The sequence below is a fragment of the Pithys albifrons genome, chromosome 1, assembly GCF_047495875.1.
Source record: "Pithys albifrons albifrons isolate INPA30051 chromosome 1, PitAlb_v1, whole genome shotgun sequence".
Classification (NCBI taxonomy): domain Eukaryota; kingdom Metazoa; phylum Chordata; class Aves; order Passeriformes; family Thamnophilidae; genus Pithys; species Pithys albifrons.
The window spans coordinates 55768449-55795485 of record NC_092458.1 but is presented as its reverse complement, the minus strand read 5'-3'; the positions used below and the strand labels follow the sequence as shown (position 1 = coordinate 55795485).

Here is a 27037-nt window from a genome sequence, read left to right as displayed (position 1 = left end):
ATCACTTTCATTTCCCTGCTGAGGTCTGGCACAGCAGCATCTCACCCAGCCAAGAAGGAAGCCAGACAAAAGCTGCATGCAACCTTGGAAGCAGCCCTTTCGGTGGCAGGGAAAGATGAATGCTGACCCTCTGCAAAAGAAAACCCCGGTACCTCCCCACAACTACTTTCATTTAGTCATTAAGCGTGTGTCTAACTCAGGGCACTGCTCACTGTTCTCAAGACCAGAGGTCTGTAACTACTGAATCACAATCTGTTATTATCAGAAAGTTTATATATATATTCAGCTTTATTCTGAATGTTAGTAACTACGACAAACCTTACCTGAACTCTTATTACAAAGAATTTTCAAATTAACAATTTTAACCCATCTCTTTTGTTACTCTTAACTGATGCACAGAATAAAGCAATTTCCAGTAACTGTTTAATGCACTGCTAGAAAGCAGATGCTTTTTTGGTGGACACAAAATAAAAGTATTTCTTTGAAGAAGCATTCCTGTATTTACAGACCTGTTTAGTTTATATTTACCTCAGGCCCCATTTTCAACAGAATATGCACACATAAATCCCCCAGGTTGTCCTAACCCCCTGAACAGATGAACACTGGTAACACAGATTGTTCAAATGAAAGCTTTATTCATTATTTTCATATAAACTCCACTTCAAGAGCTTGCAATATTTTGTAATTCCAACTGAGAAGCAGTTGAAGAGAAACCAGCTGTTTAACTTTGCAGACAATGCTTATAAACTAAAACAAGAGCTCTTCAATCACCCCAAGCAAGCCATTAAAATCCCCTCTCTGCAGCCCCTGGTCTGTATAATGCTCTACGCCAGTTTTCAACACAGACTATTTCTGCTTTTACAGGTAAAATCAGACCCACTTTTGCTGATGATCTCAGGGAATCCTCTTAGGCAAATTTAGCCTTTTTGAGATTATTATTTGCAACACTTTTTGGTTTGCACAGAAAATTGTATTCAAGCTCTATCCTGAGACATTTCACAAAGCTAAATTTGTTAATCACACAAATGGTTAACACAATTTCTAAGTTAAATAATTTAGCAGGTAGAAGGTAAGGGGACTTAAGAGGTAGATAAAGAGTGGAGAGGTATGGCTGACAAAACAGAACACAAGGGTTGCTGCAGCTGATAGAAGGTAGAGACACCTTTTGTACCAACAAGCAGAAGGATTTAAGGGCTGCAAACCCCATAGGAATGCAATGGAACCTGTCTCAGGAAAACAAATCACCAAGGAAATCAAAAGAGCACGTGTAGTCAGTCTTGAAATGGCTTGTGTGATGTTTGGAAATAGACAAGGTTGTAGTTCTTCAGGGTACGATGCAAACAAGCAGCAGAAGTGCTCAGCAGGAGCTGGGACCTGGAGGCACCATGGTCTGCATAGGAATGCGAAGCTTTCTGAAAACCTCGGCAGAGCAGGCAGTGAGGTGAAGGTGGATGCCAGAAACACAGCACAGCAGTGATACAGAGATTTGCATATCTGGGAATACTGGAAGAAGACGATTCGAGGAAGACAGCAATAACAGGAAAAGTACTAAAAAAGAGGAGGCACAACTCAAGAAGCGAATTAAAGAAATCAAACAGCATGAAATAGTATTTTACTCCCTTTCTGAGATGCCAAAATTTGCAGTGAAATAAAATCTCTTTTAGGGAAGAAAAAAAAAGTAGAAATGTTTATATACATGAACAGGTTAGTGAATTTCATTCAGATCCATGTCATGACTAGCCCTCTCACCTTCTAAATCTGAATATTGGGACTGGATAATGCTGTAGCACAGACTTTATCTATGAGGGTCAAGCAAAACTGGGAAAGTTTGGATTTCAATCTACAAATCCCCAGGGGAAGGGTTAAAATTTGTCTTAGCCTAAATAGGAACAGGGATTATTCTGTACATGGGTAAAACTGAGCAGGTCTGTGCAAAGCTCCTCGTGTAGCAAATGCCCAACAAAATTATTTTCTTTTTTCTGTATCTACAGTATGTTTGCTTTTAAACAGACATGGCAGGTGCAAATATGAAGCAAGAAAAGTACAGAGCTGTGTATTGACTTGCTCGAAATCACACGTGAGGAATCATCATCAGAAATTGCAATGACTCCCCATTTCCTCTCTCCTCATATTGCTAATGACAGCCTATAAAACCAAGGATGTAGTCCTCACTCAGGGAGCTTGCAATAAAAACAGATAAAAATATGCTGCAGGATAGAAAGTGGATTAGTTGGAAAAGAAAACACTCGTCTGAAACAGTAAAAGGAACATTCCTTTGTCAAAAGGCAGTGGAGTCCAAGGAAGGATTAGCAGATGAGAAGCATAACTGTGGCAATACCTAGAGGATTCATACAGCAGATTCCAAAAGCAGTAGATTTTTCAGGGAGATAGCACAGAAGAGAGAGGGATCTGTGCAAAACGGATGTCCTGGAAAAGCAGTGTCTGCCTTAAATCTCACACAAGACAGCATTTTTGTGTAGAACATAAAATATCTGGCTTAGAAACACAATAAGGAAAACTGAATGACAGCATGGTGCAAAATTAAACAGTGGCTTTGGGTATATAAAATTTAATTCAACTGGCCTTTTTTATAATTTACACTTAGGAACAAAGAATAAATTGGTCTCTGACTTACAGAGGTAGTAGAGAGCAATGTGCTGTATTTCTTTGTGAAACACAGGCTTAGAGAAGTCACATCAGCAAAACCAAGCATATGGTATTTAAACTAACTTTACTAGCAGTGAACAAAGGAAACTTTTAAACTCTTTTCCTAATGTTTTGGTTTGCCTATTTAACACAGTACAAAGACCTTTGGTTCATATCACAGCAAACAGCAGCTCCACACAGAACATTCATTTTGAGATTTTTTCAAACATCTGCTCAAAAGATTTAGTTACAGGTATCTTAAATGACTGCCTGTGACTTCCATGTGACAAAACACTCTAAAAGAAAGATGCTAATATTTTGGGAGCCTCACTAAAAGAGGAAAGATGTACTTTTCATCTTAAAATATATTAAAAGTGGAGCCTACAAAAACCCCAATAATACTTCATAAAACTGTACTAATAATAAAACAATTTTTTGTAATTCATAATGAAATGTATATACCTTAGGTTTGTAATAACAGAAGGAGGATGAATACAGCAGTAAAAAAAATCTGTTAAGAAAAAAAAATTGTGCTTGAAAGGAAAGCATGACCAGCTGTTAATTCAGCAGCTGTTAATTCAGCAGAGGAGTAGAGAGAGCTGATTGTACTGGTAAGTCACAGGACACCCACGGCAGACACCACGATGAAGTCACATGAAAGGCAAATATGATTTAGGGATGTACCAAGAGTTACTTCCAATATGCTAAGGACGTATTAGTGATATCACATGTGGCCTTATTCTAGGCAAACCAGCCCAGGCAAACTCACTGGGGCAAATCTAGTCTAGGCAGACTTAGGCTGGAATGGATGAAGAGAAGTGCTGGTGGAGCACCAAAGCTCCTGTCACACAAGGACACTTTTTGTGATTTTGAAGCGAGAAGATGTGATGGATTCAAGATGAAGAAAAGCTACTCAGCTCAAGGACAGTACTTGCAGAAATTGGGAGGAAGAGTGTAAACTGCTCACAAACATAAGGAGACTAAGTTAGAGCAGGCTTCTAGCTGCCAGAGTAGCTTTCAAATAAGAACAAAACCTGAAAAATCTGATTAAAAAACCTGACAACCTCTCCTTGGCAGGAAAGACACTTCTGTTCAGCCTTGTGAAGTCTTTCATGTGGCGTACATTCCTGTACGATGACTGTGAAAACATCCAGCACCTGTCCTGCATGTCTAAATGACAATCCAAGGCCAGATGTTACAGGAAACTTTCAAATTTATCAGAAAAAACATCAGAAAAATTACAACAATCTTGATGAAGGCTAAGGAAACACACGTGATTAAATATAATACTTAATTCTCTTCTATACATAAAGCAAATGTCACAGAATAGAAAAAAAGACTTCACATTCCATTGTAACAAATGATAAATCAGATTTCCTGTCTTGCACTCTTTTCTCCACTGATGTGACAGAGTAACAATTGTTTTCTCAAAGAAATTCATGCTCAGGAGTTACCAGCTATTTTGCTGGACTTGACAACAGTCTTAACTTCACCTCTCTTTTTCTGATTGAGGTTCTTCTGAACAAAACAGTGTGATCTTTAGGAATAGAGACATAGTTTGTAATGGATTCATTATCTGAACCTTTATGGTGCACTGTTTGATTGCTAGAGAAGCAATGAGTGCACCTGTATTCTGACACAGGCAGATGGTAATGCTTAATGCAGACCAATCCCACCAAGGGAAGAAATAAAATCTACAATCTTAAGAAAATGTCTGAGTCATCTTGGACAGTACAGCCATCAGTCTACTTTTCTTTTCCTCTTCTATGGTATTGAGAATGATGAAGCTTCAATACACGTAGCCTTTCTCAGCTTATCAAACACTACAACTATGCAACACACTCTTCTTATCAACAGACAAAACACATCTACCTCAAAAAGGGTCCTGTATGCTGTAGCAAGCAGGGCCAAGTCTCTAGAATAATTTTTCATTAAAATATCAGGCAAGTGTTTTTTTGCTGGGAAAGATGAAGAAAAAGTAAAGCAAGACCAAAATAATAAAAAACTTGATGAGTGAAAGGAAAGAAAAAAACTAAGTAGACAACAATAAAGCCAAATACAACAGGAAGACATCACATAAATGTCTACTCTAACAGGAGTGGCTCTGGTGCTGTTACTACAAGTTAAAATTCACTAGGTTTAAATCTTCTGCAGAGGTTTAATATATTTATCATGCATGTGCAGAAATAATTTTTCAGAACGTCATTTGGAATGGGTGGCACTAATGTGACTAACTCCTCTAAAAACAGCTTTCAAATGATCAGTTTGAAATGTTGGCAGTCTCACCACCTACTCTTTGGCAAGTGATCAGCCAAAGGTTAGTAAGCACAGTATTTGTATTCATTAATGGGGAAACTACTCCACTTAAACAATACTGGGGGATGATTTCACTCTCCAGTACCTGCTATTGATCCATTTCCTCTGTAAAAATAAAAGGTCTGCTTCATTTTTGCCATATTAAGGATTACTACATTCTCACATACTTAGAAAAGGAGTAAAAAACCTTGTGCAATGTATTTAAAACAGCACACACAGAGCAAATAGAACTTAGATGGCATGGTTAAAAAGTACATGTATTTACAATATTGCATAAGTAATATAACACAAACTTCCATTCCAAAACCAATCACACCAAAATAAAATAAAAAAATATTACAACTCACATATGTTTTAATACTTATAAATCCTTAATTTCTATCCAACAATTTCTTTATAAAAGCCTATTTAAAATATTAAACTTTTGATTCACTCTAGCCTAAACAGAATCTAAAATGATATTGTTAAGTATTACTGATCATTTAGTCTTTGTCTTAAGTTTCTAGATTTTCCATTTTCAAACTTCCTCTTTTTAAATGTTGGCACCCCCTCTGTCAGGTCTCCAAGGGAGGTGACTGTCTTCTCTTTAAATATCACTGTTTCCTCTTCTGGAACCTCTAGCACTGGGAGTGCTACATTGTCACTCTCTGTACTTGGAAGCTCCAGATCCACTTTTTCACTGGGAGGAGAGAGGAAAACACAAAAGGGTTAATCTACATGGAGAAAACAACATGGTGTACTGCTGACAGTAACAACCATTTTTATTTAGCAAAGCAGCTTTCAGCTAGATGCAAGTCTTCTAGTGGCAAATCATGACAGGCATGAAAGAAACCATCTTCTTTGTTTCTTCTGTGTGGGCTGCCATAAAAAGTAACAAACTAACATTTTCTGTGCATGGCCCAAACACTCATCATGTAAACGGTCATGCAAAAGATACACGCTGCATGTCTGTAAATTTGAGACTACTGAAAGACAGTAGTCAATGAGTAATTAGCAGTGGTTCACTGCCAAAATAACATTGAGTAGTTTTGTTCAAGTGTCCGTCCTCAAGTGACAGAAGAGAGGCCAAGTTCACCAAATCAGCCAATCCCTCCAAGAGGGAAGAGGCAGCTTTGGAGGCCAGGATCACAGCTAATAGTGATACGAACAAACCAAAGGCATGAACTACCAATGGTCAACTGGTTTTAAGGGGTCAACAGCAAAACAATATGTTCCACAAGGATAACCTGTGGCACAAAGATATGATGGAGAAGAACTGAAGAGTTTGCAGAAAGTTACCTAAACGGTAAGTCCATCAGGACTCACATCAGCTAACAGTGCTGCAAAGAGATATACATTGGCCAATCCAGGCAAGAATACTTTCAGTACTACCAAGTCAGCTTGTGTACTATATCTAGTTTCAAGTCCTTCAAGGAAAACATGGAGCAGCTCAAGCACCCAAACAAGAGCCACAGCAATGATTGCAAGTCAAGCATGTCAGGAAAATGTGATTGTTGCCATATCCTGAAAGTGGTTGGCACTGTGCCTAGACTCAATTTAAACTAAATAGTGAACAACTGCATTTGTCTCATTGACATGTGTTTATCCCAAGCCTGTGTGCTCATGCACAGACTTGTCTATAAGGTTCAGTAGCTGAAAGCACTTCTTACTAAACAGTGCTTTGCAAAACCCCGAAAGAATTTTTCAGCTCAGGAGTCAAGGAGCAGTTAGCCACTCCAATATAGGAGCTGTCAGGTGAACATTATCGTCTCCAATGAAGTATATTGGTGCTTAATTTAGTCTGAACAGTATCAGAACTCTATCTGGAGAATAATTTAGAACTAAAATACTGGAGAATGGAGTAAGCATAAGGAAGAAGACTGTTTTCATTCTCCTATAAACCAATTTTCACCAGAGTCCTAGATGAACCCACAAGAAGATGACAATAAAAGACAGCATGCTGCACATTAAAAAAAAAAAAAAGAGCCAGCTCAAGCACCATGTAGTAAAACAAAAACAACCCTGCTGATAAGATGCACATTCACAGTTCATTGCATGGACACAGGAGAGAGAGAGAGTTCCCAGATTTAAAACTGACACAACTATATTAGGCATGTTTTGTCTTTCATCTCCCAAGTAAAATCATTAAAGAAAGTGCCTCCCACCACATTTTAATAGTCTTCAGGACTTACCCATTGTGACGGCAGAAAAGTTGTGGATTTTGTTTTGGTTTTGCATAACTTCATTTTGAAATGAGGGAAATCAGGGAACAACAAAACAGTTGAACTGAAAGTCTTACTGCAATACTGGGTGAAAGAGAAAAAAATCTGAAGTGTCTTCTGGACTAAGTTCTTCAAGTGAACAGTTAAGAGTTAGTATAACACCACAAAAGGAGAAATGATCCTCTGCTTGTGGGACTAACTCAGCCAAACATACCAGCCTTAGGAAGAAAGTGGCTGGAGTCTAAAAAACCCATGCTCATTGTATCAGCAACTATTGATGCCACAAGGAAGAATTCAAAGCAATGCTAACCCACTATGATCAAGGTAAAGTTGCTGGTGGTCCTAGAAGATCAAGATAGATCTCAAACTCCAGGTGGAGTCTGCCCAACCAGTTATTCATGAGAAAGAAATTAGCCTGAAAGCTGGAGGCCCCAGGAAAGCTGCCTGTACTGTTCCAAGGCTGGAAGCAGTTGAAAAAGCAGCCTTAAGAGCTCCTGTGGCAGCTGAACCAGATTGTTGAAGGAGATGATGTTAGGGAGCATAAGCTTGGAGTAACAATACTTAAATATTTGATACTTAAGACTCTGAAAAAATGATGTATGACTAGAATTCTTAAACCACATTAATGTACTTTATACTTATGGTGAACTTCTACACTAAAACCAAAACACCACCAATATGTGCAACAAGGAGCTTTACTGAAAATAATCATAGCAGAAAGAATTGTATTTGGGCAATGTTTCCAGTTGCTGCTGTGATAATTCTGCTAGAATTCAGAGGAAAAAGGTTTGACTCTTGAAAACAACATTATGAAAATAACCATGGTAAAAAGACACTTACTCTGGTTCTTCTTCTTCTTTTTCTTGTTCTTCTCCTACTTCCTTAAGTGCTTTCCATTTTCCATAAGGGTTGGTCTTGTTAGATCCATCACTGGAGGTTTCTTGGGAAGCTGATGTACTCTCCTCTTTGTCCACAGTTTCTTCTGACTTAACTTCTCGCCACTTCCCATATGGACTTAGCTTTTTAGCTTTAGGAGATTTTTTCCCTTCCTCTGATTCCTCACCATTATCTCCTTTCCTCTAAAGAGGAAAAAACCCACCTTAAGCAAAAATGCCTAAATGAAAACATAATGTAGCTTTATTTTACATCTTTTATTTACTATTATCTACTATTCATACTTTTCAATCAAGAGTAACTTGAAACAAATTCATACTGTAATCTGCAAATTTTAATTCCAGAGCTTTCATCACATAAAGTTGAAAAAAAATTCTTCAATGTTACAAAAAGTTCAAGTTGGAAAATCCCATCTACCAAGCCTGAAGTTAGCAAGGAGTAGCCAATACTTAAAAAAAAAGCTTATCATGTCTTAAAATAAAAAAGAGGAAAAATTTCATATCCAGCTTTATGTACATGCAGATACACAGTTTGTAGCTCATACCTGATAGCAGTTTATAATGATACACAAAGATACAAAAATATGTATTTTAGAATTAACACCTGTCTATGAATGCATTTTGTATTTAAACTGTCCCTGTTCTGAACAGCCATCTGACCCAACCAGAGCCATAAACACAGTTTTACATTTACGTTTTAAATATATAATTGATACAGATGTTGTACTATCGGCAGTCACATTTACCAATGAAGGGTTGAAGTCATCGTCACACTGAAATCCAAACCATTTTGTGGATTATTTCAGAGAGATGACAGTGACCTTTCTCAGAGAACATCACATTTCTTGCAGAATTCAAGATACTTCTCGTGAGTTGAAGCAAAGAACATACCTTCTCTTCTGGAACAATGCCACTAATGAGCCAAATAATTGAACAAAGTTTCATTTTACTATTTAAAGAACTGCAAAATTCTACTTTCAGTAATATGGTTTAATCTCATTTCAATGAGTACAGCCTATCACAAGAGATAAATGATATAGCAATAGCTTTCCAGTGTAAGATGATGTATATAACATAAATCTGAAGCAAAATTACCTTGAAGTTTGTCTCTGAACTCTCTGCTTCATTTTCACTATCTTCTGAGTCTGATTCAGATGCTGTTTCTGCAAGCTCTTCAGAATGCTTGTCATGCCGACTCTTCTCATTTGAAGATGAAACAAAGCCATCCGGTTTCTCCCATGTGGATACTGTCCAAGATATTTGAACAACTAGATTATTTATGCTTCTAATTTTGATCTGTTACTCCTTTGACAACATTACCTTTCAGAAGCAGTGCTCCCTTAGTCAAAAATACTTTAGCAAATAATTTTGCACAAAGTCTTTTGCCTTTGTTGGGTATGTTTGTTTGAATAAACATAATTAGAAAGATAACATTTCACTTCCCAGCAGAGATACAGCCATGACAGCTGAGTTCACTGTTGATAAAGCTTGTTTCAATTAGCGCTCACACTCAGTGAACCAAGGTCCACAAGACTGTTGTTTCTCTCATCCTTACACAACACAGAAAAATAAATTAATTGCCCTCTAGATGTGCCTATTTGATTTGAGTTTTGCACTGATTATAAAGACAGGATAAAGTAAATAATGATAACTGCAAGCCTCAGGTCTCCAGGCAGAGAAACCCCTTCCATGTGCTCCTTTGCTTAGTAATGTTAGGTCTTTAATTAAAAGAGCTGACAAGCAAACAAGAAAACACAAACATCAATCTGGAAATACATGAAAGTACATACAGAATATGTATACATACCCTCATTTTCAATTAAAAGTTAGTATTCCAGTAAATATACTGAAAGGAAATACTAAATAAAAATTGACTCAATGGTCTTAAAACTGCTTTTAGTAAGGCAAAAGTAGGCCAACTTTCAATCTATAATTTTATGTAAAAGTATTTAGATGTAATAAAACTACTACTTTCCCAATTATTTTATACATTTCCAAGGAAATCCCTAAATGCAAACAACAGGCAGGCACCTGGATGTATCTTGAAGAATTGTATGGATGGCCAAACTTCGCGAACAAATATTTGGGCAGGGCTCTCCCTGCGTGGGTGTGCCCTTCCAGCCTGCGCAGTGGATTTTTAGGTGAGGCACAGCGTGCACAGAACTGGCCCCGCTGTTTAAGTCCTGAGGTCCATCTGCCACGGCCGAGTGAGCTTGGACAGTGACAGGGAAGTCCTTGGGACTGTCACAGCACCCGGTACTAACCGGGGCTGACCCTGCTGAGCATCCGAGATGTGACGGGATGGGATGGCAGGGAGGCATTGAACTGCCAGGGAATGGTCCCACTGAGACTGGAACTCAGGTCCTTGGGATTCAGAGTCCAGAGTGCTCTCCTTTACACCACAGGACCGCCCTCTTGAAGAATTAAAGGTGTAAAAAACTGGCAACTCATCACTTTGCATGAACAACAGAGTGTCATAAGGATACTGCTGTCATCTGGCTTTAATTTACAGTAAATGAGACTGTTCACTTTCCTAGGTGCCACATACAGCCAGTGGAGTAAGGTGTAGCCTACCAAAGCATGACACGTAGCACTAAGCCTAGAGGTATCAGTCTGCAGAGTTACATGTCTGAGACGAGACAATTATGATTCTTTACATCAGTTCTCAAGCATTTCGAAGACATTTACACCTACATGAAAGCAAAGGATCAATTTAAAATCTTGCGAGCCAAAATTTTACCAAATACAGTGACTATAAACACATCCCTCACAAGTGCCATATGTCCCTGAAGATGTTAAAAACTAAACACACCCAAAGGCATAAAATGCATCTGAACGTAGAAGGCAATGTTTAAAAATAACCAACATCTCCCTTTCCAAAGAAGAAATCACAAATCATTGGAGCAGGGAAATGGCTGCTTGAAAAACTGAAAGGTTTTGGTTGCTTTTTCTTTTTTCCTGTTCTTGGCATCGTTAGGAATGCCACTTCATACCCAACAGCAGATATAAAACTTACAGCCAGGATAAAAATCACTTCCTCTCCAAAGAGGCATCATTATCCTTAAAATGATTCAAACAGATTTCAAAAACAGATGCTGTTCTGAGGGAGTTGCCACAAAGTTCCCCATGTAGCAGTGGGGAGTGAGGGGGGGAAGGAAAATAAGTAGGAGGTAAGATTTTGGACTCTCTTATCAATACTATGTCAGCAAGATGAAAAGTTCAGGAGATTCTTACTTAGGTCTACATACCCATGAAAACAAAATCCCCTTTCTAGTTTCCTAACTGTAATTTCAACATATATATAGAAAAGAGGAATGCTTAGTTTAGAGTTACAAGGTGAATGCCTAAAAAAACCCTGTGAAGCACAAATTTATACACTCTGACAATATAGCTATAAAGCCAGCACTGACTTAAGCAACAAGTATTTTTTCAACTAAGACCACAGCTTAAAAAATACAAAACTTTATAATGGCCTTAAAATGCAGTTATTTGCAAAACAAGAAGCTTCTCTGAAAACCCTCTCTCCTGAAACAGACCTTAATAGAGTTCTCTTCTTACCTCCAGTTTGTGTGTTATAGTAATAGGTATGACCATCTTCAGTGACACCTTCTACCCACTCTGCTCCCTAGGAAAAAGATACAGGAGGTAATGAAAAAAGTTTTCTGGATCAGCCAAAGCATCACTTGTAAGATTACTCAAGCTCTGAGTAATTTTTGTCTGTGATCATTTTACTGGTTTAAAAACCTTGAACCCCTAACATAGTGTTAAATGCTCAAACACAGGAAGGTGGTGTTTGGGAGAAGCCCCCTCAGAATTTTTCTCACCATACCAACACAAAGGGTTTAGGCTTGGAGATTCAGGAGTTAAACAAAAGATAGCTGATGGCTTTTAGATTCAAGCTTAATGGTTGGGTGGGGTGAGAAGACAGAACCCCAGCACCTGGGGGTGGGGAGAAGTTTTTCTTTTTTTGTTCTCTGTGTGCTATTTTGACTTTTTTGGGGGTTTTCTTTGGGCAGCAGCAGAAAAGGGAGCCACTGCTTGGTACTGAGCTCTTTTTAGCTGGCTCTGCTCTTTGCTCTTCCCTCTCCATCTCTGGGCACCCTGAGCTTCAGAGAGAGAAAAGAAGGGAGAGACACAGCTGCTTTCAGGACACTGCAGACCTTTTTTCCCTCTTCCTGGGGATGGATCTGGACTGCAAGGAGATTCCTGGGAATTATCACCATTTCCTCCACTCCCAGTTTTTTACCTTCTTCGTTTGGAACAGAGGACAAGGACAGAGAAAGAGAGAGTGTCCATGTGAGTTCATCCTTTATCTCTGCCTCGCTGGGAAAAGACTGAAAATTCACTTCAGAGCCAGCCAGGGTGTGACACTGACCCTGTCCATAAATATAACTGCTTCAAGAGGAATCTACCGTTTTGGGGGTTGTTCTCTTTTGTTTTGTTTTGGTTTTTTTTTCACCTTTGGTGCTGGGAGAGTAGTTTGCTCTGGTCTATTTACAGTTATATATATACATATAGTAGTTAAGAACAGTTATCCTTCTTACATCCATTTTCTAATCAAAGTTCCTTTTCTTAAATTTAATAAAGAGTGAAGTGATTATTGTGGAGGAATCCTCTCCTCTGCTTTTTGGTAAACATTTTGGTTTTTCCCCTCAAACCAAGACATATAGTTAGAAAGTATACTCTCTGACTCAACATGAGACTGAATTCCATAACTTAAAATACCACAAAGGTACATGCACAATTATTTTTCAAACAGTGGATAATCAGTATGAGCCAGTACAGTAAATGTTGCCATAAAGTTGAAATTATTATATAGGCCATTACTTTACATGTTTTTTTTATTTTCCAGAGTATTCACCCCTGAGGTTGTAATTTCCTATTTATGTTACTGTCCTTAGTGGAGACTGAATAAAAACTTATCCCAAAATAGATCTTCACCACTAATATAGAATCAAACTTTGCATGACTTTTTGTTGATGATTTTACTTCTTTAGTAAAGCACTGATTTCAACAATGAACTGGTTTCTCCTACTGATTAATAAATACGTATGAAATGTGGCAGAACTTGCTGGCGTCCCTTTGTAGATACGTAATGTAATTATGTTTTTTCAGAACCACTACAGCCAGATGATCAGTCATTGCCCATGACTCAACACATCTTCCTTAAAAACCCAAGTTTCAGCTACACTACACACACATAGTTACTTCACTGCTCCTTAAATACCATTACTACCCACTCCCACTTGTCGGGCAGAACATCCGTGCAGCTTCCCCACACATTATTTTGGCATTAATAAATGTCTGTGTGTGTGTGCATACACACACATACAAATAGATTTTTGCTCACACCTATCTATACATTTGTTTAATACTCTTAATAAAAGGCTTTTTTTGTTTTGGGTTTTTTTTTAAAGCACAACAAAATCAGAATTTAAAGTTCTTGCACCCACTCTGTAAACAGGAAAAAAAATTGTACCAGTAGGTTCAGAGCAAGCAAAGGCAAGAAAGCCTTTAGTAAGCAAGGTTCCTCAAGATTTTGCCCTCAAAAGTTTCATTTCCAGAAAAGAACATAAAGGAATATTCCTTTTATGGAAGGAGAAAGGGGACAAAAAAGTAGTCTTAAGTACAACCTATCCTTTTTAAGAGTTAGTTCCTGAGCATTTTAGACCTGGTGGCTGTAAGGTTTTTGCAAGGCACACTGAGTACCCTAGGACATAAATGCTAACAAGGCCAATGTCAATCTAACTGGTTATAGGTGTCTTCAACATGCCTCTTCATTACTCTGTTCTCCCCACCTCTTACAAAGTCTGAGCAGCAATGTAATGTGTCATGAAACCAGAAGGGCCTTTGAATCTCACTTGCACGACATATTGCAAGCATGCCCTTCAACTTCTGGGCAGTGAGTCCTTGTTAGAGATCTGGAATGTTCCCAATATGTTTAGCTCAGACTAAATAAGGGAGCAATCAAATGCTTGTTTTTAGCTGTAGCGAAAATAACTCAAGACAGCACAAAGTCACCAAGCAGGGTGAGGGAGGGAGGAATGGCAAAATACAGCCATGTGGCACTACAGAGATATCCAAGGCTGAAGGTGTGTGTTTATGATATAGCTGAGCTAACTTCAACTTGTTGCCAAGAAGGGAGTGCCTTCTCCCCCCAATCTGCTCTCCCCACACTGGCATTTCTCTGATTATCCAGACAGCAGGGAAATAAGCCTACAAAGCACTAACCTAAACTCTGATGCCTTCACTCCCTGAGCTAGTTCACTGTCAGGGTAAATATGCACCAAGGACCATACAAGATTAGCCTCAGGACCTCCTCTTTCTATGGAAGGCTACAAAAGACTGGCTTATAAATATTGCAATGCTAAGTCTTGACTGAAAAGATAACGTTGAAGTGCTGATTAACAAGTTGTGCAAAAGCACAGGATAAGGGAATCAGAAAGCCAGAGCAGCACATGATGCCAACAATATAGAGCTACAGAATGTCAAGCACTCTGAAAACACCAGGCTTTTTTGAACTCTAATGTAAAATCCTACACTGGCAAACTAAAGCAAATTTATGTTAAATCTTAGTGTACATGACACCTATTTTGAAAATGGGAAAACATAACCTCACTTAACAGGAGAGCTGGAAAAATCCAGGGTTTAATGCTACAAAGCACAAAAATCCTGGTATAAGGGGATAAGTATAAGAGGAATGCTAATTAATAATAATATAACAACAATAAAACAATAATATTAATAATAGTAATTATAAAATAATAATAGTAACAGTAGTAATAATAACAACAATAACAATAACAACAAACAACAATAACAACAACATTAACTTTCTGTTTTTGGACTGTTCTGCAAGTTTCCCTGTGCCTCAAATAAGGAAAATAGAGTAATATGTTAAATGAGTAAATATGCTAAAGAATTGCTTTTACATAGGTTCCATGATCATAAGAAACCAAGGAAAAACATAAATTACTACATAACTGTATCCTAAAGCAAAAACAAATAGGCACTCTTTTTTAAACCTTTCAATTGTATGGGCTGAAGCATAATAAAAAAGCATATTCTGCAAGACCTCAATCATTACTATCCCTTGATAGATACTCTTGCCTTGATAGACAAATTAACCAAATAGGTTTTGTGCAGTTAAATTTCAGTTTATCATAAACAATTCTACATATTCAATTTATGTTTTCCTAAGATTACAAAGGGCAAACAATTTATTTTTGGCAATCAAAAGACTTGAAAATTGTTTAGATTATTTCTGTTAAGTGTTTACAAGGACAAAAAAAAGTATGAATAATATTATTTGATTACCGTTTGTGAGTTTTGAGAGTTGCCTTGGAATCCTTTAGGTTTCTCCCACTGCGATTCTTAAAAACAAAAGCATATTTCACCCATCATTCAATCCTGTTTATGTTTAATAATCTTTAATAAAACCAGATCTAAAGGATATAACACTGATGTGTGCACACATATAAACAAGTAATGCAGGTACACATCACTGGAATATGAATAATCCTTGAACAAACTATGGTATGAAAAATAAATCAAACTATCATAATTACACATGGTTTTACTGGAACTAATGACTTTCCAGACTCTATTACTATGGCTGATACATGGATACTGGAATTTTGGTGAGGTAATAAAAAAGAGGGGGGTGTTTCGTTTTGTTTTTAATGTTAAGCCAGAAGAAAACTAAACACAAAAGATTTTTACCTTTTGGATGTTATTTTGTATGAGGAAAGACTACAATAAATACTAATGTCAATCCTTAAATTTATAAGGAACAGTTTGTAAAATTCTCATTAATCATAAAAGAGGTTAGCTTTCATGCTCTAAAGTAGATCACAACACAAAGCTCCTCAAGAGAAGTCAGTTAGATAAACCCTTTAAATGTGCAAAGAAACAATCAGTTTATTTCACTTTCCTGATCAGAAAACTTCTTTAGGAAGAACACAGCTATCTTTTGTATACTTAACCTCTGACAGGCTGGACACTTCCAGAAACTGTGGAATTAATACACTGGTCCAACAGCAAAACCAGTCTGGAATTCTGGATGCCTAAGTCTCGAATGTTAAATATCAAAACTTCATCAAATTGTTCACATTTTAATAATCACCTTACTACTGAAAGAGCAGAGGAGTAAAGAAATGCAGGCAGATGTTTCTCACTTGCATCGAATAACTGTGTCTGCATTTGCTCCCCACAAGCTCTTACCTCCAGTTTTCATGTTGTAGTAATATGTATAGCCTTCGGGAGACAGTCCTTGCACCCACTCCTTTGTTTCAGTTTTTGGTGGCATTGAGGCGTCCTGAGATGTCTTTTTTTTCTTTTCTTTCTTTTCCTTCTTCTCTTTCTTTTCTTTATTTCCTTTAGTTTCCACTGTGTTACTCTGTGTTTTACTCAGTGTCGCACTGGGACCTACATCATCTTAAAGGAAATATTACTCCCTTTAAAAAAAGAGCAATAATCTGAACTTAAATATTAGTAACTCCTGCACAACAGAGGAGAGGAAGTTTTGTTCTTATGTTTTTACTAATGAGTGACAATCATTAGTATTACACTCATAGCAAGTACTCTTAAAAGACTATATTCAAAGAATCCTACCCTGTAGTACCACTGTAGTGTCATTAAAAACGTCCAAATTTAAAAAGATGAGCAACAAAGAGAAAAACCATAAGGACCAATGAGTTGGAACCAAACAACAAGAAACAAACTAAAAGAGTTATGAAAAAGACAGCTTGTATAGTAGCCTGAATCTAATAACTTTTTAAAAGGATAATATGTCTTCACATGGACAGAACTAAAGTACTTGCTGAACTGCAAGCTGAGTAGGAGATTTTCATCTCCACTGCGTGACATGAGTGGGAACTCAGACTCTCCCACTCATAGAAATTTTGTCTCCAATTGGCAAAAGTGAAACATAAAATTAATCAAGGGAAGCTGCATTGATGATTTAAAGCACCAACTACAGCCTATTTTTTTGTTATCACATTGTTTAATTTTTCTACTCCAGATTTGATTGTTCCATGGATCAGAAGACACCATGGCTAAAACCCTTCTGTACTGCAAATTCTACTACTGGCAATTTGCAGACTTTTTTTTTATTTTAATGAGCAAACACAGTCCTTCAGGCCTTCTCTCATATTTCTAAACCTAATTTAAGACAAAACTTTCCTATTCAATATTCTTTCAATTCTGCTTTTAATCTTTTGGCAGCTGTATGAACTACCTGGCTTAATACCAAGCCTTTTCATATCCTCTTGATATGCTTTCATTGCAGCCTCCTCCATTGCTGCAAATTCTTTTGACATGTTTTCTTCTTCTTTTGCCTTTTCCAAGCTTTTCTTTCTAATCTAAAACAAACAAAGAAACAAAAAACAACCAAGAGAATAAATTAAACAATTCTGATAAGAGAGTTAAAATAAGCATTTGTGCAATTAAGATATTTGAGTTACCTCACTAATTCTTTTTGCCACATTTTCTTTATGATTCTTTCCTCTTTCATGAAAGTCAATGCTCTTCAAAGTGAGAAAAAACCAAGAAAAATAATATTATACAATTTTAAAATAGTTAATCTTAGTTAAAATTTAGTTAGACTAGACTATGCTTAGTTGAATAAGCCTAAATGTAACTTATTCTGAGAACACTTACAGCAAAAACTATAGCTATAAAATGGCTGGAATACAGGAACACTGAGAAATATTCAACACAGAAATAATGAAATATCAGTAAAACTCTATGTGGTATCATAAAATCTTGCAGTGTATCTGTAAGATTTAAATTTTTTCAAATAATACTGTTTAGTACACATATTAGAGACAAGTAACAGGGAATCTGGGCTCCCTCTTCATGAGTCATCTTGATTTTTTTTTTACCCTGTTCTCATGCAAACTTTAAAAACAGTATGAGTTATTTAGTGTTCCAAATATTAGCTACCATCCTTAATTAGATAATGCTACACTTCACGAATATCTCATGAACTTCAACTGCAGGTCCACAAATCTGAGAAAGGAAGAGAGAAAAGAGAAAAGGCAAAGTGGGAGAGTTGAGTAACTAAGGACAACAGAAGTCTGCAAGCCAAAAAGCTGCCAGGAAGACTGAAGTCAGTAGGAGGTGGAAGGAGTTCAGAAGCTCCCCACAGGTGCAACAGTGGAAGTCCTCATGTGGTTCTCACAAAAACCATCTGAGCTCGTTTAGGTGTTCAGATGTTAGGTGGCTAAGCCTGACCTGGGAAACCCAGAATATCTTTGCACAAACTGACATGCAGAGGATGCACATCTACGGATGACTTATTTCATTTGAAGACAGACTTTATAAGTTACTCACAACGCTCCCTTTACATGTATTTCTCTTCAATGACTCCAAGAAGATACCTGCAGTTCATGTGAGCTAATTAACTGAGGTAGCAGATGAACTGAGCCAGATGAAGCTCAGCTCTAGGAGTACCCCTGGCATCCAATCAGGAATGCAAAACTTAGTTCTAAGTAAGAAACCAATGGGTCTAGGAGTCTGCAAAAGACATCTGCAAGTCAGAAACACCATTCTGTAACTGAGTAATGTTTCTGTGAGCTCTGTGAAATGAGACACCAGGTTTAAATGCTCAAGAGCACTAGCTGTACCATGCCTACCACATATAAACAGTACATATGCCAGGTTTTGCTTTCTACTTGCACATGAAAGCGAGAAAAAGGCACAGACAAAGCTTCAAGACAGATCAAATGTTAAGTTACAGAACTCAAAGAAAAAGCAGGGTCAGATATTTGAGTTCTTATCTGTACTGCCACATAAAACAGCACACAGCATCTTGTATGCTGGTATCTGGCTCTTGCGTAATATATTTTAAGTACCACAAGTATTACAAAGGCAATTTTTAAAACCAAATTTCATGCATCAATGGACTAGTATCAAAAAGTGATGTTAAAAGCTTGTAAGTGAAATTCCTAGTATTTTAAAATAATTGACATAGTAGGGTAGACCATCGTACAGGTCTGTTGTCTGCTATCCAGCACTTGCAGTAATCGCAGAATTTTTTTGGCTGAGATTTCCAGTAATCGGCCCTGGGGAAAGAAAAAAAAGATGCATCATCTGAAACAATAACCAAAGCCACAGGTTTTCATGTATATACCTATATCTTCAGGAACTAAATATAGTCTTCTTTGGGTGACTGAATGCTAAGAGGTGGGCATTTTTTTGGCTTACGTTTTTGTTAGGATTTGTTTGGGTTTTGGTGGTTTGCTTGATTTTTTGATAGGATTGTTTGGTTTTTTGGTTTGGTTTTTGGTGGGGTTTTTTTTGTGTTTTTTTTTTTTTAAACAAAGTCTGGGGAGCCAGCGAGAGTAGCTACATTGACTACTGTGTTCCATAGAGCACAGTTCAGTCTGTGCCCATTTGACCCCCAAAGACTGAAAAATCTTTGCAATGAAGGTGGTGCTGTAAGAATCAGGAATAGAAGATGAAGCAAGCCAGAGAAAAACAAGCAGCTCTAGTTACCCAAAATGAACACAGATTGGTCAGAAAAGTGCAACTTGCACTATTTTCCATATAAATACATACAGTAGGTGTTTCTTATTATGAAACTTTAGATTTAATACCAAAGTTGACTTTGGATACTGTACCCAGTGAACTGTGCAACACAAAGCTGCAGTTCTGGACAATGCTGAGCTACTGTGGGGAATGAATCCCAGACCAGATTCTGACCTGTGGGGTCACAGACATGGCAGTAAATTGTTTGGATGTTTCAGTGTAAAAATGTGAGTATTTCTGAACCATGCAATTAGGTAAGTGAGGAAACATGGCAAAAACGCTTCAGAGCTCAAAAGCTAGTACATAAAGTATTTAACAACAAAATAAACAACTACTCCAATGCCTGTTTCTTCATCCAAAACCACTTTCTGATGTCAGATAAGGCTTGTGCAGAAACAATTATATTTCTCATAGGCTTGCAGCAAGAGATGCAATGCTTTGCTTCAACAGAACACAGATTTCAATGTTTTTGAGTTAATATGAGAAAGAATGAGAGACAAAATATAAAAAACATTCAAAATTACACTGTACATTAAAAAATAATCTTTGTCTTCTCTCTGAAGATCAATGCACAAAGTTCAATCAAAATACTTCCTGATGTTCTTATTCAATAAGACCAAAACTTCTTCCAAGCACAACAACAGCACCCTCAATCCTTTAGTTAGAGAAACAGGTCTGATTGACTCAACTCCTAAAATTTAAGTAGGTATCAAAACACGCTCTCCTCCCAGTGCTTAATGTAAAAATACAATTACCAAGAGGTTGTGATTATTTAAAAGTGTAAGTGTGAAGGATATACTCTGCAAACAGACCCTGTAAGCAACACTGTGTTAGGAACAAGCAGCTTTTCAAGCGATTTTCTGGAAACCTAGAAAGAAGCAGCTGGGCTTTCCCCAATTTAAACAGAAATATGTTCAACCCTAAACGGCGTACTTTAAAATTGTGTGATTGCTGAGTTGCACATTTAATTAAAAGGCTTTTTTTGTGACTTACATCAAATGTACTAGGAATGTATCAGGGCCGAAGCCTGAGAAATTGAATGCTCTGGCTGAAAAACCAGATGAGCAGAAGGGAGAAATTCAGAGCTCAGAAACATCTTGAGATCCTTTTTCCTATTTGACCTATAGCTCCTAAATTTTCTCTAAATCTTCATGCAGCGAAATGCAGGGTTAACCTTCCTAAGGCAATGGATCAATTCTGATATAAAACTCATAAACTGGAAAAAAGCCTCACTGCATATCTTGTAAGGAATCTATGAAGGAATCTCTGCCTACTTCCAAGTCTAACCTGACACATGAGGCTCTTCGTCTTTAAAAGAATCAAGTGTAGGTGCTAAAATTAATACTGTACAACTATACCCACCACAAGTCAAGACCTGAGAGTCTCATAAGCTGTATTTTCACAGCTATATTTTTAACTGATTTCTTTCCTAAATCCTATTGGATGTCACATCTGCTGCAAACCACTCTAGCTACACAGAATAGTTGTGCTGGAGAACCTGAGGACACACCCGTGGCCTCAGTACAAATCCAGATATTGACAACAGAAGCCTTTTGTCTTCATCTTCTATTGGTTTTGATAAAAATTGAAGCTGGCTCTCTATTGTTACATATAAAATAAATGTAAACAGTACTCTGTGCATAAAACTAGACCTCCTAGCAACTTTAAATCCTGTATCTCATGATTAATGGAATTAATTGTGCATTTTACAGTCTCAAGTCTATGACTTATGAGCATGAGGAATCTTACATATCACACAATTCTCTTAAAGTTCCACCTGAGTTCACACCACTGAAAAAAGCGCAAGCTCAGCAGAAACACCCATCTAATAACATTGGTCAGTGTAACAACTGCAGAGCCTCCAAAGCCCCGGTGGTCCTTTGATGAGAGCAAACCAAAGAGGAATATTTGGAAAGGACCAGCACTTCAGTGAGACACTACAAGTGCTTCAAAGACTCCAGTCAGTCGCAAGCCTGAAGTTAATCCCGATCAATTACAATGTTTCATTTGAAACTTTAGAGGGAGCAAGAAGATGGGGAGGGAAGAACAAGTAGCAACTCTGCATTAACAGCATCTGCCCAATTTGCCATTCCAAAAGATATGAAAATTATGAAAGTCAGAGAAAATACCAAAACGAGTATTTTTACTTTTCCAAATTCATTTCTGGAGCCATGAAAACCACACAGCCTGTGCTGCAGTGCCCGGGTTACACACTCCAGCACAGGAGCTGCGTTCGGGAGCACATAAAGGGAACAGGTTCTGACAACAGTGTAACCTGCAGAGTAACTCCAGCAGTACTGGGGTCCAGGGCCCCAAACTGTCTCCTCGCAAGCTGCTCCTCCTCACAAGTTACTATATTATTCATGTTTTAACAGGTGATGCAAACAGCTTTCCTTATATAGGGAAGCTTAAGAAACGCTCATACAGTAGCTATCTTCAGCAGAGACAGCTCTGCCAGAAGGATTTTGTTCCTACAACATACTGAAATTTAGTTTGGGAGGAGAAGAAACAACTAGTTTGGGTGGTTCTGAACACAATAAAACGCAATTTGGCTGTGCAAACAAATCTGGAAGCATTTGCTTTGAATAGCTTTGAATAGCTTTGTTCTAAACCAAACTTGAAGTCTGCCAGGGATGCAGGGGAGCAGTACCAGGGGTGTATTTGTCCAAGTTATGAGCCTTCAGGGGGTAAAAAAATCATAATGCACAGGCTCAGCACACTCTTTGGTTAGACTATCTACAACCTCTGAAGACTTTCCAGGAAGTTAACATCTTGCAGCTTTCTGCAGGTCTGAGCACCAAATAGCTGCTGTGTTCATCATCTCCTTGAATACAGGTGTGTGAGTAAGTAAACTATACAGAAAGAGTAACTCAGAGTAGATATTGTGGCTGCTCTATAAGAACCAAGCAACAGGATGCAGAATTTGTTACTGTTTTTGAGTACTGTTGGAGAATACTGTGTCCTTCTAAAGAAAAGTAATAGTTCTGTCATGGAAAGACCTAGAAAGAACATAAGATAAAAATAATAAAAAAACACATGTGTTTTACAATAGACTCTCCTCCACCTGGGAAGCCATTCCAGAACAGCTAATTTCAATTCAAATATCCCAGTACTGGTGAGATCTAAAAATGCAATGCTAAGACTGTAGGGAAGAATGTCAAAAAGGTTTTCTTGTACTGTGAAGTACGTTCCAGTGCCATGGCTCACACTCTCAATTCGCAGCAACTCCATTCACTCACAATGCACTAATCCTACCTTAAAACCACTTCTTAGATACATATCCTTAATTTTTATTTTTAAAAAAGGGTATTTAAAAATAAGGACTAAAGAAAATAGCATCCCTAACACTGTGAACACATGGGACTGTTCTTCTACCCAACCTCAGTGTGTTGGTTTTCCAATAGGTCACAGAATACATGTCTATATGTAGGCTCCTACAGAGCAGTACTGGGTGGGAGTTTCATCCACGTGAAACATGCCAGTTCTCTGAAGGGCTTTGCTCCTCTGGCTTTCAAGTCAATTGTATTTTTTGCAATTCTTCTGTAAATTTTAATTTACAACCCAAGTGGCTGCTTCTTTTTATTACTATGTTGGCCCCCTCTGAACTACATACAAACCACAATATTCCACAGAGAGCACAGTCTGCAGAAGCTGCTCAGTCTGACCTGTATTGACATTGAAGATCATTTCCATGAATCTGCTTTACCAGACTTCTTTTCTAAATGGTAAATTATGGAATCACAGAATCATTTCAGTTGGAAAGGACCTCTAAGGTCATCGAGTCCAACCCTTAACACAGCACTGCCAAATCCACCACTAAACCATGACCCTAACTGACAGACTTACATGTCTTTTAAATACCTCTAGGAATGGTGACTCAACTACTTCAAATGCCACAAACAATTTTAACAATGTAGAAGAATGCACGAGGCAGCCTTCTGCATGTATGGAGCTCCAGTTCTCTAGGTCATCTCCCCTAATTTCAGTTGTTTAAACAGGGAGATAGCTTTGTCTCAGTTCTCCATTTCAATAGATGGAAACCGTCGTCTCCAAAATACCACTCTTTCCATCCTAAAGAGACACTTGAGAAGCAAACTGAACTCTGTAGGTGTATGTTTCTTCCTTATACAGGGAACTAAACCTAAACCAAACTGCCTCAGTCAGCCTTCGAAAGTTAAACACCTGAAGCCACGGATATCTCCTGAGAGCAGAGGTCTGCTGCTGTAGATGCAGAAGGAGGATATGTCAGGGAAAATGAGATAAGAACTAGAAAAGAGGAAAAAACAGCAACATAAACTGGGTCAAGAAACTGTTCAAGTATAATTTTAGCAGTATCTGAAATTAAGAACAGTGCTGTATATAGTAGCAGTCTGCAAGACAGGCTCACACAGCTCGCCATCAAATACTGCCCCACAGAAAGACCTCTGAAGAAATTTTTGTCTAGGTTAAGACATTTTTCTTTTAAGCAGGGAAGTTAGAATATCTTGAAAAGTTAAAGAGATGGGGCAAGTGACATTCATATGCTATTCTCACTTAATAAAGACCGCAGTTGTGATTTTTACACACACACACACCCGTGGCCAGGTATTAACACAAATTTACTAATGAAAGATTTGAAGGAGGTAGTGATGGCTACGTAAAACCAAGACACAGAGGCTCCTCTTCCGCAAGATTCGCCCAGGAGACTGAAGGGTGGTGGAACCTGGGGGAGAAGTGGGGGCAAAGGGGAGGGAGGGAGATTGCGGGGAAATCGAGGGAGCAGGAGAGACGGGGAGAGAGGAAGCAAGGGGGAGTGCAGGGGGGCAAGGGGGACAGGGAGGATGGAGAGGGGCAGGGACGAAGGAGAGGGGCAGGGAGGAAGAAGAGGGGCAGGGAGGATGGGGGTCAGGGGGACGCAGGCCCCTTCCCCGCAGCCCGGCCCACCGTGCGGACGCGTCCCCGGCCGGCGGGAGGCGACGCTGCCCGGCGTGTGCCGCGGAGATAAGGGGACGAAAGCGCAGCAAAAACAAACAACTCTAAGAGGGAGGAAGGACAGTCAGGAACAGAATGACCGGAGCGACGGCGAACACCTCGCCCAGCGGGGCGGGGGTCGCGGGCCGCAGCCGGGGCACCGCCACAGCTCCGCTGGCACCGACCCCGCACGGCCTGCGGGGGGCCCGGCCCGGCCCCGCCGCACACGCCCCAGCTCGGCCTGAGCCCGGCCCGCAGGGCGGGGGGCTGTGCCCACTCCCTCCCGGCCCCCGGCACTCACATCGCCGCTCCCCCGGCAGCAGCGCCGCCGCTCCGCTCCGCTCGGGTCCGCCGCGCTCGCTGCTGGCCGGGGCGCGATGGGGCGGCGCCGGGAGAGGGAAGGAGGGAGCCCTGCGACGGGAGCCGGGAGGGCTCAACACGCGCTCTCCTCCCCGCCCTTCCCCACCTCCAGCCCTCGCCCGCTCCTCCTCCCTCTCCCGGGAGAGGCGAGCGCGCAGCGGGAGCCGCTCGGACAGGGAGAGGACGCGGGAGCTGCGGCCGCTCGGTGAGTGCCGCGCCCGGGGGGACGGGGAGGCTCTGCCCCCTCCCCCGCGGCGGGGAGAGACACTCTGGGCCGCCGGTTCGAGCCCCGCCGCCAGCGGAACCCCGTGCCGGGCTGTCCCTGCCCCGCCGCGCCCTGGGAGGGGGGAGGTGTGGGGAGAGAGGGGCGGCGATGGGGTGTGCAGGGACTGGGGTGGCGGCGGCCCCGGCAGGGCGGTGGAGAGCGCCCTAGAGCGGCGCAGCCCCGTCCCGTCCCGCCCGACAGCGCTGCCAACTTTCTGGGAGTTCGGCGGCTAGTGTGTCGGGAGGGCTCTCAATGCGTGACGGCTTCGCCTCCTTCTCCTCCCTCCTGCCACCGCGGCCGCCGCCCTGCCCTCCCTCCCTCGCTGCCGCCGTGGGGCAGCCCCACCGAGGGGCGCCGTCCGGGCCGCGGGCACGGGCACGGGCACGGGCACGGGCACACGGGGGCTGGGCTGGGTCGCCTCGTCGCTGCTTCCCCCACAGACACAGCTCAGGCCACCCCCGCGGCCCTGCTTGGCTGCTCTCCCTCCCCACGGCCCCGCGGGGAAAGCGGCGTTGGTTGGCCGGGTGCAGCTGGCAGCCTGTCTGCCACAGTCACGCACGGGGTGGGGGAGAAGCCTGCGGAGTGAGTCATGGCTGTAAGAGGCCCTCTGGTTGTTTATGGCAAAAACAGGGGGTGGCTCATTCAACATGTGGGAAGCACGGGGAGTAAGAGATGCCTCGGTCCGTCATACGATGATAAGGCAGAGGTGTCCGTACACAGCACCCCCCCGAGCTGCCTGGGAACAGAGCTAGGGATGTAGCCTTGCTTTTCCCCGAAGGAGGGTTTGTGGTCAGACTGTTATAGCTAGCTGCAGGAGTTATGCATTTGTCAGCGTTTCCTTTATAAGTGTAGTTTTTAATGTAGTTTACAACTTGGTTATAAAAGTATGCACTGGGTTGAAATTTGGTTGACGGCCCCTTCTCCAGAAACATCTAAGCAACTTTTGTAATGGTTCTGTTTAGATGCTAAGTGGAAATTCATGACAAATACTGGCTTTTTATGTTACTTTGAACTTTATAACGTAGTTGCTTACACACATGGACACATCTACAGCTGTTAGTCCAAAACAATTCCTCCCCTTCTCTCCTTGTTTGTTAAATTGGGGAAGAGTTGAGGGTTTTGGCCTGGCTCATTAATTAGTGCAGCAGAGACTCTGAAGACTCTCCCAAGGTCCCTGTTGCCTCTCGGGAGGGCACCCACCTACAGAAGGAACATGGGGCACTGTGAGTCTGCATGGCCCTGCCCCACGAGTGCCAGGACAGGTCCAATGCCCCAGCACTGTGGACGAGCAGCTGGTGTAAAAATGAAGGCAGAATATGTTAACCTTGCTCCGCGGGATTTTTAATTTATTTTTAGTTTTACCGTGCGTATTCAATTGTTGCTTCTGAGGCAGGGAACAAACCCAGTATTTAGGAGCTTTCGTTTGTGTGCTTCTGTATGCGCACGTATCTGGATCCCATGAAACGTGCCTGCCACCCAGTGGATGTCGCCGATCTCTATACACTCCACATTCTATACATTTACTGCCTCTCCACCTTGCCCAGCCCTACCCCGTCGGTAAGTTTGCAAAGTGAAGTTCTCAGGAGTTGTAAAGATGCCAGGCTTATCTGGCTGCCGGGAGCCTGGGCACGATGATGGTGTCAGTCGTGATGGGATGCGCCACTGTCCTTCCCAGCCGGCTCAGGTCATGGAGCAAAGGTGCATCTGTCAAGGGGTAGCATCTCCGGCTGGGCAGCAGTCAGAAGAGGTGACATGAATGAGGCAAACAACTATATGCAGAGGGAAATGCAGCTTCGTGCCTGAGACAGCTGGAGAGCTGGATTCTGCAGCCCCTGCCTTTGCCGAAGGATTTCAATATAAAGGCTTTCTCCCAT

The 27037-nt window shown here is 40.4% G+C and overlaps 2 protein-coding genes across 4 annotated transcripts in view; one reads left to right on the top strand and one right to left on the bottom strand.

The window, feature by feature from the left end:
- Window positions 1-615: 615 nt before the first annotated feature.
- On the bottom strand, window positions 616-25140 carry WBP4 (WW domain binding protein 4). 3 transcript variants are annotated; one of them, XM_071550453.1, is made up of 10 exons: window positions 24840-25140; window positions 19050-19122; window positions 17521-17583; window positions 17295-17418; window positions 16280-16492; window positions 15374-15429; window positions 11615-11681; window positions 9152-9303; window positions 8004-8242; window positions 616-5641 (listed from the first exon to the last, which is right to left on the bottom strand). In XM_071550453.1, coding segments are annotated over exons 1-10 (1197 nt in total). In that variant the 5' UTR covers window positions 24842-25140; the 3' UTR covers window positions 616-5433. The 3 variants fall into 3 exon arrangements, with proteins under 3 accessions (XP_071406554.1, XP_071406562.1, XP_071406570.1); XM_071550461.1 differs by lacking the exon at window positions 19050-19122 and having other exon boundaries at window positions 24840-25000; XM_071550469.1 differs by lacking the exons at window positions 17521-17583; window positions 19050-19122 and having other exon boundaries at window positions 24840-25001.
- The window catches only part of ELF1 (E74 like ETS transcription factor 1), an 83313-nt gene continuing 81270 nt past the window's right edge, over window positions 24995-27037 (top strand). Inside the window, exon 1 of the mRNA XM_071550412.1 lies at window positions 24995-25103. The gene's annotated coding sequence lies outside the window, so the exon portion shown is untranslated. The remainder of the gene's footprint in view (window positions 25104-27037) is intronic.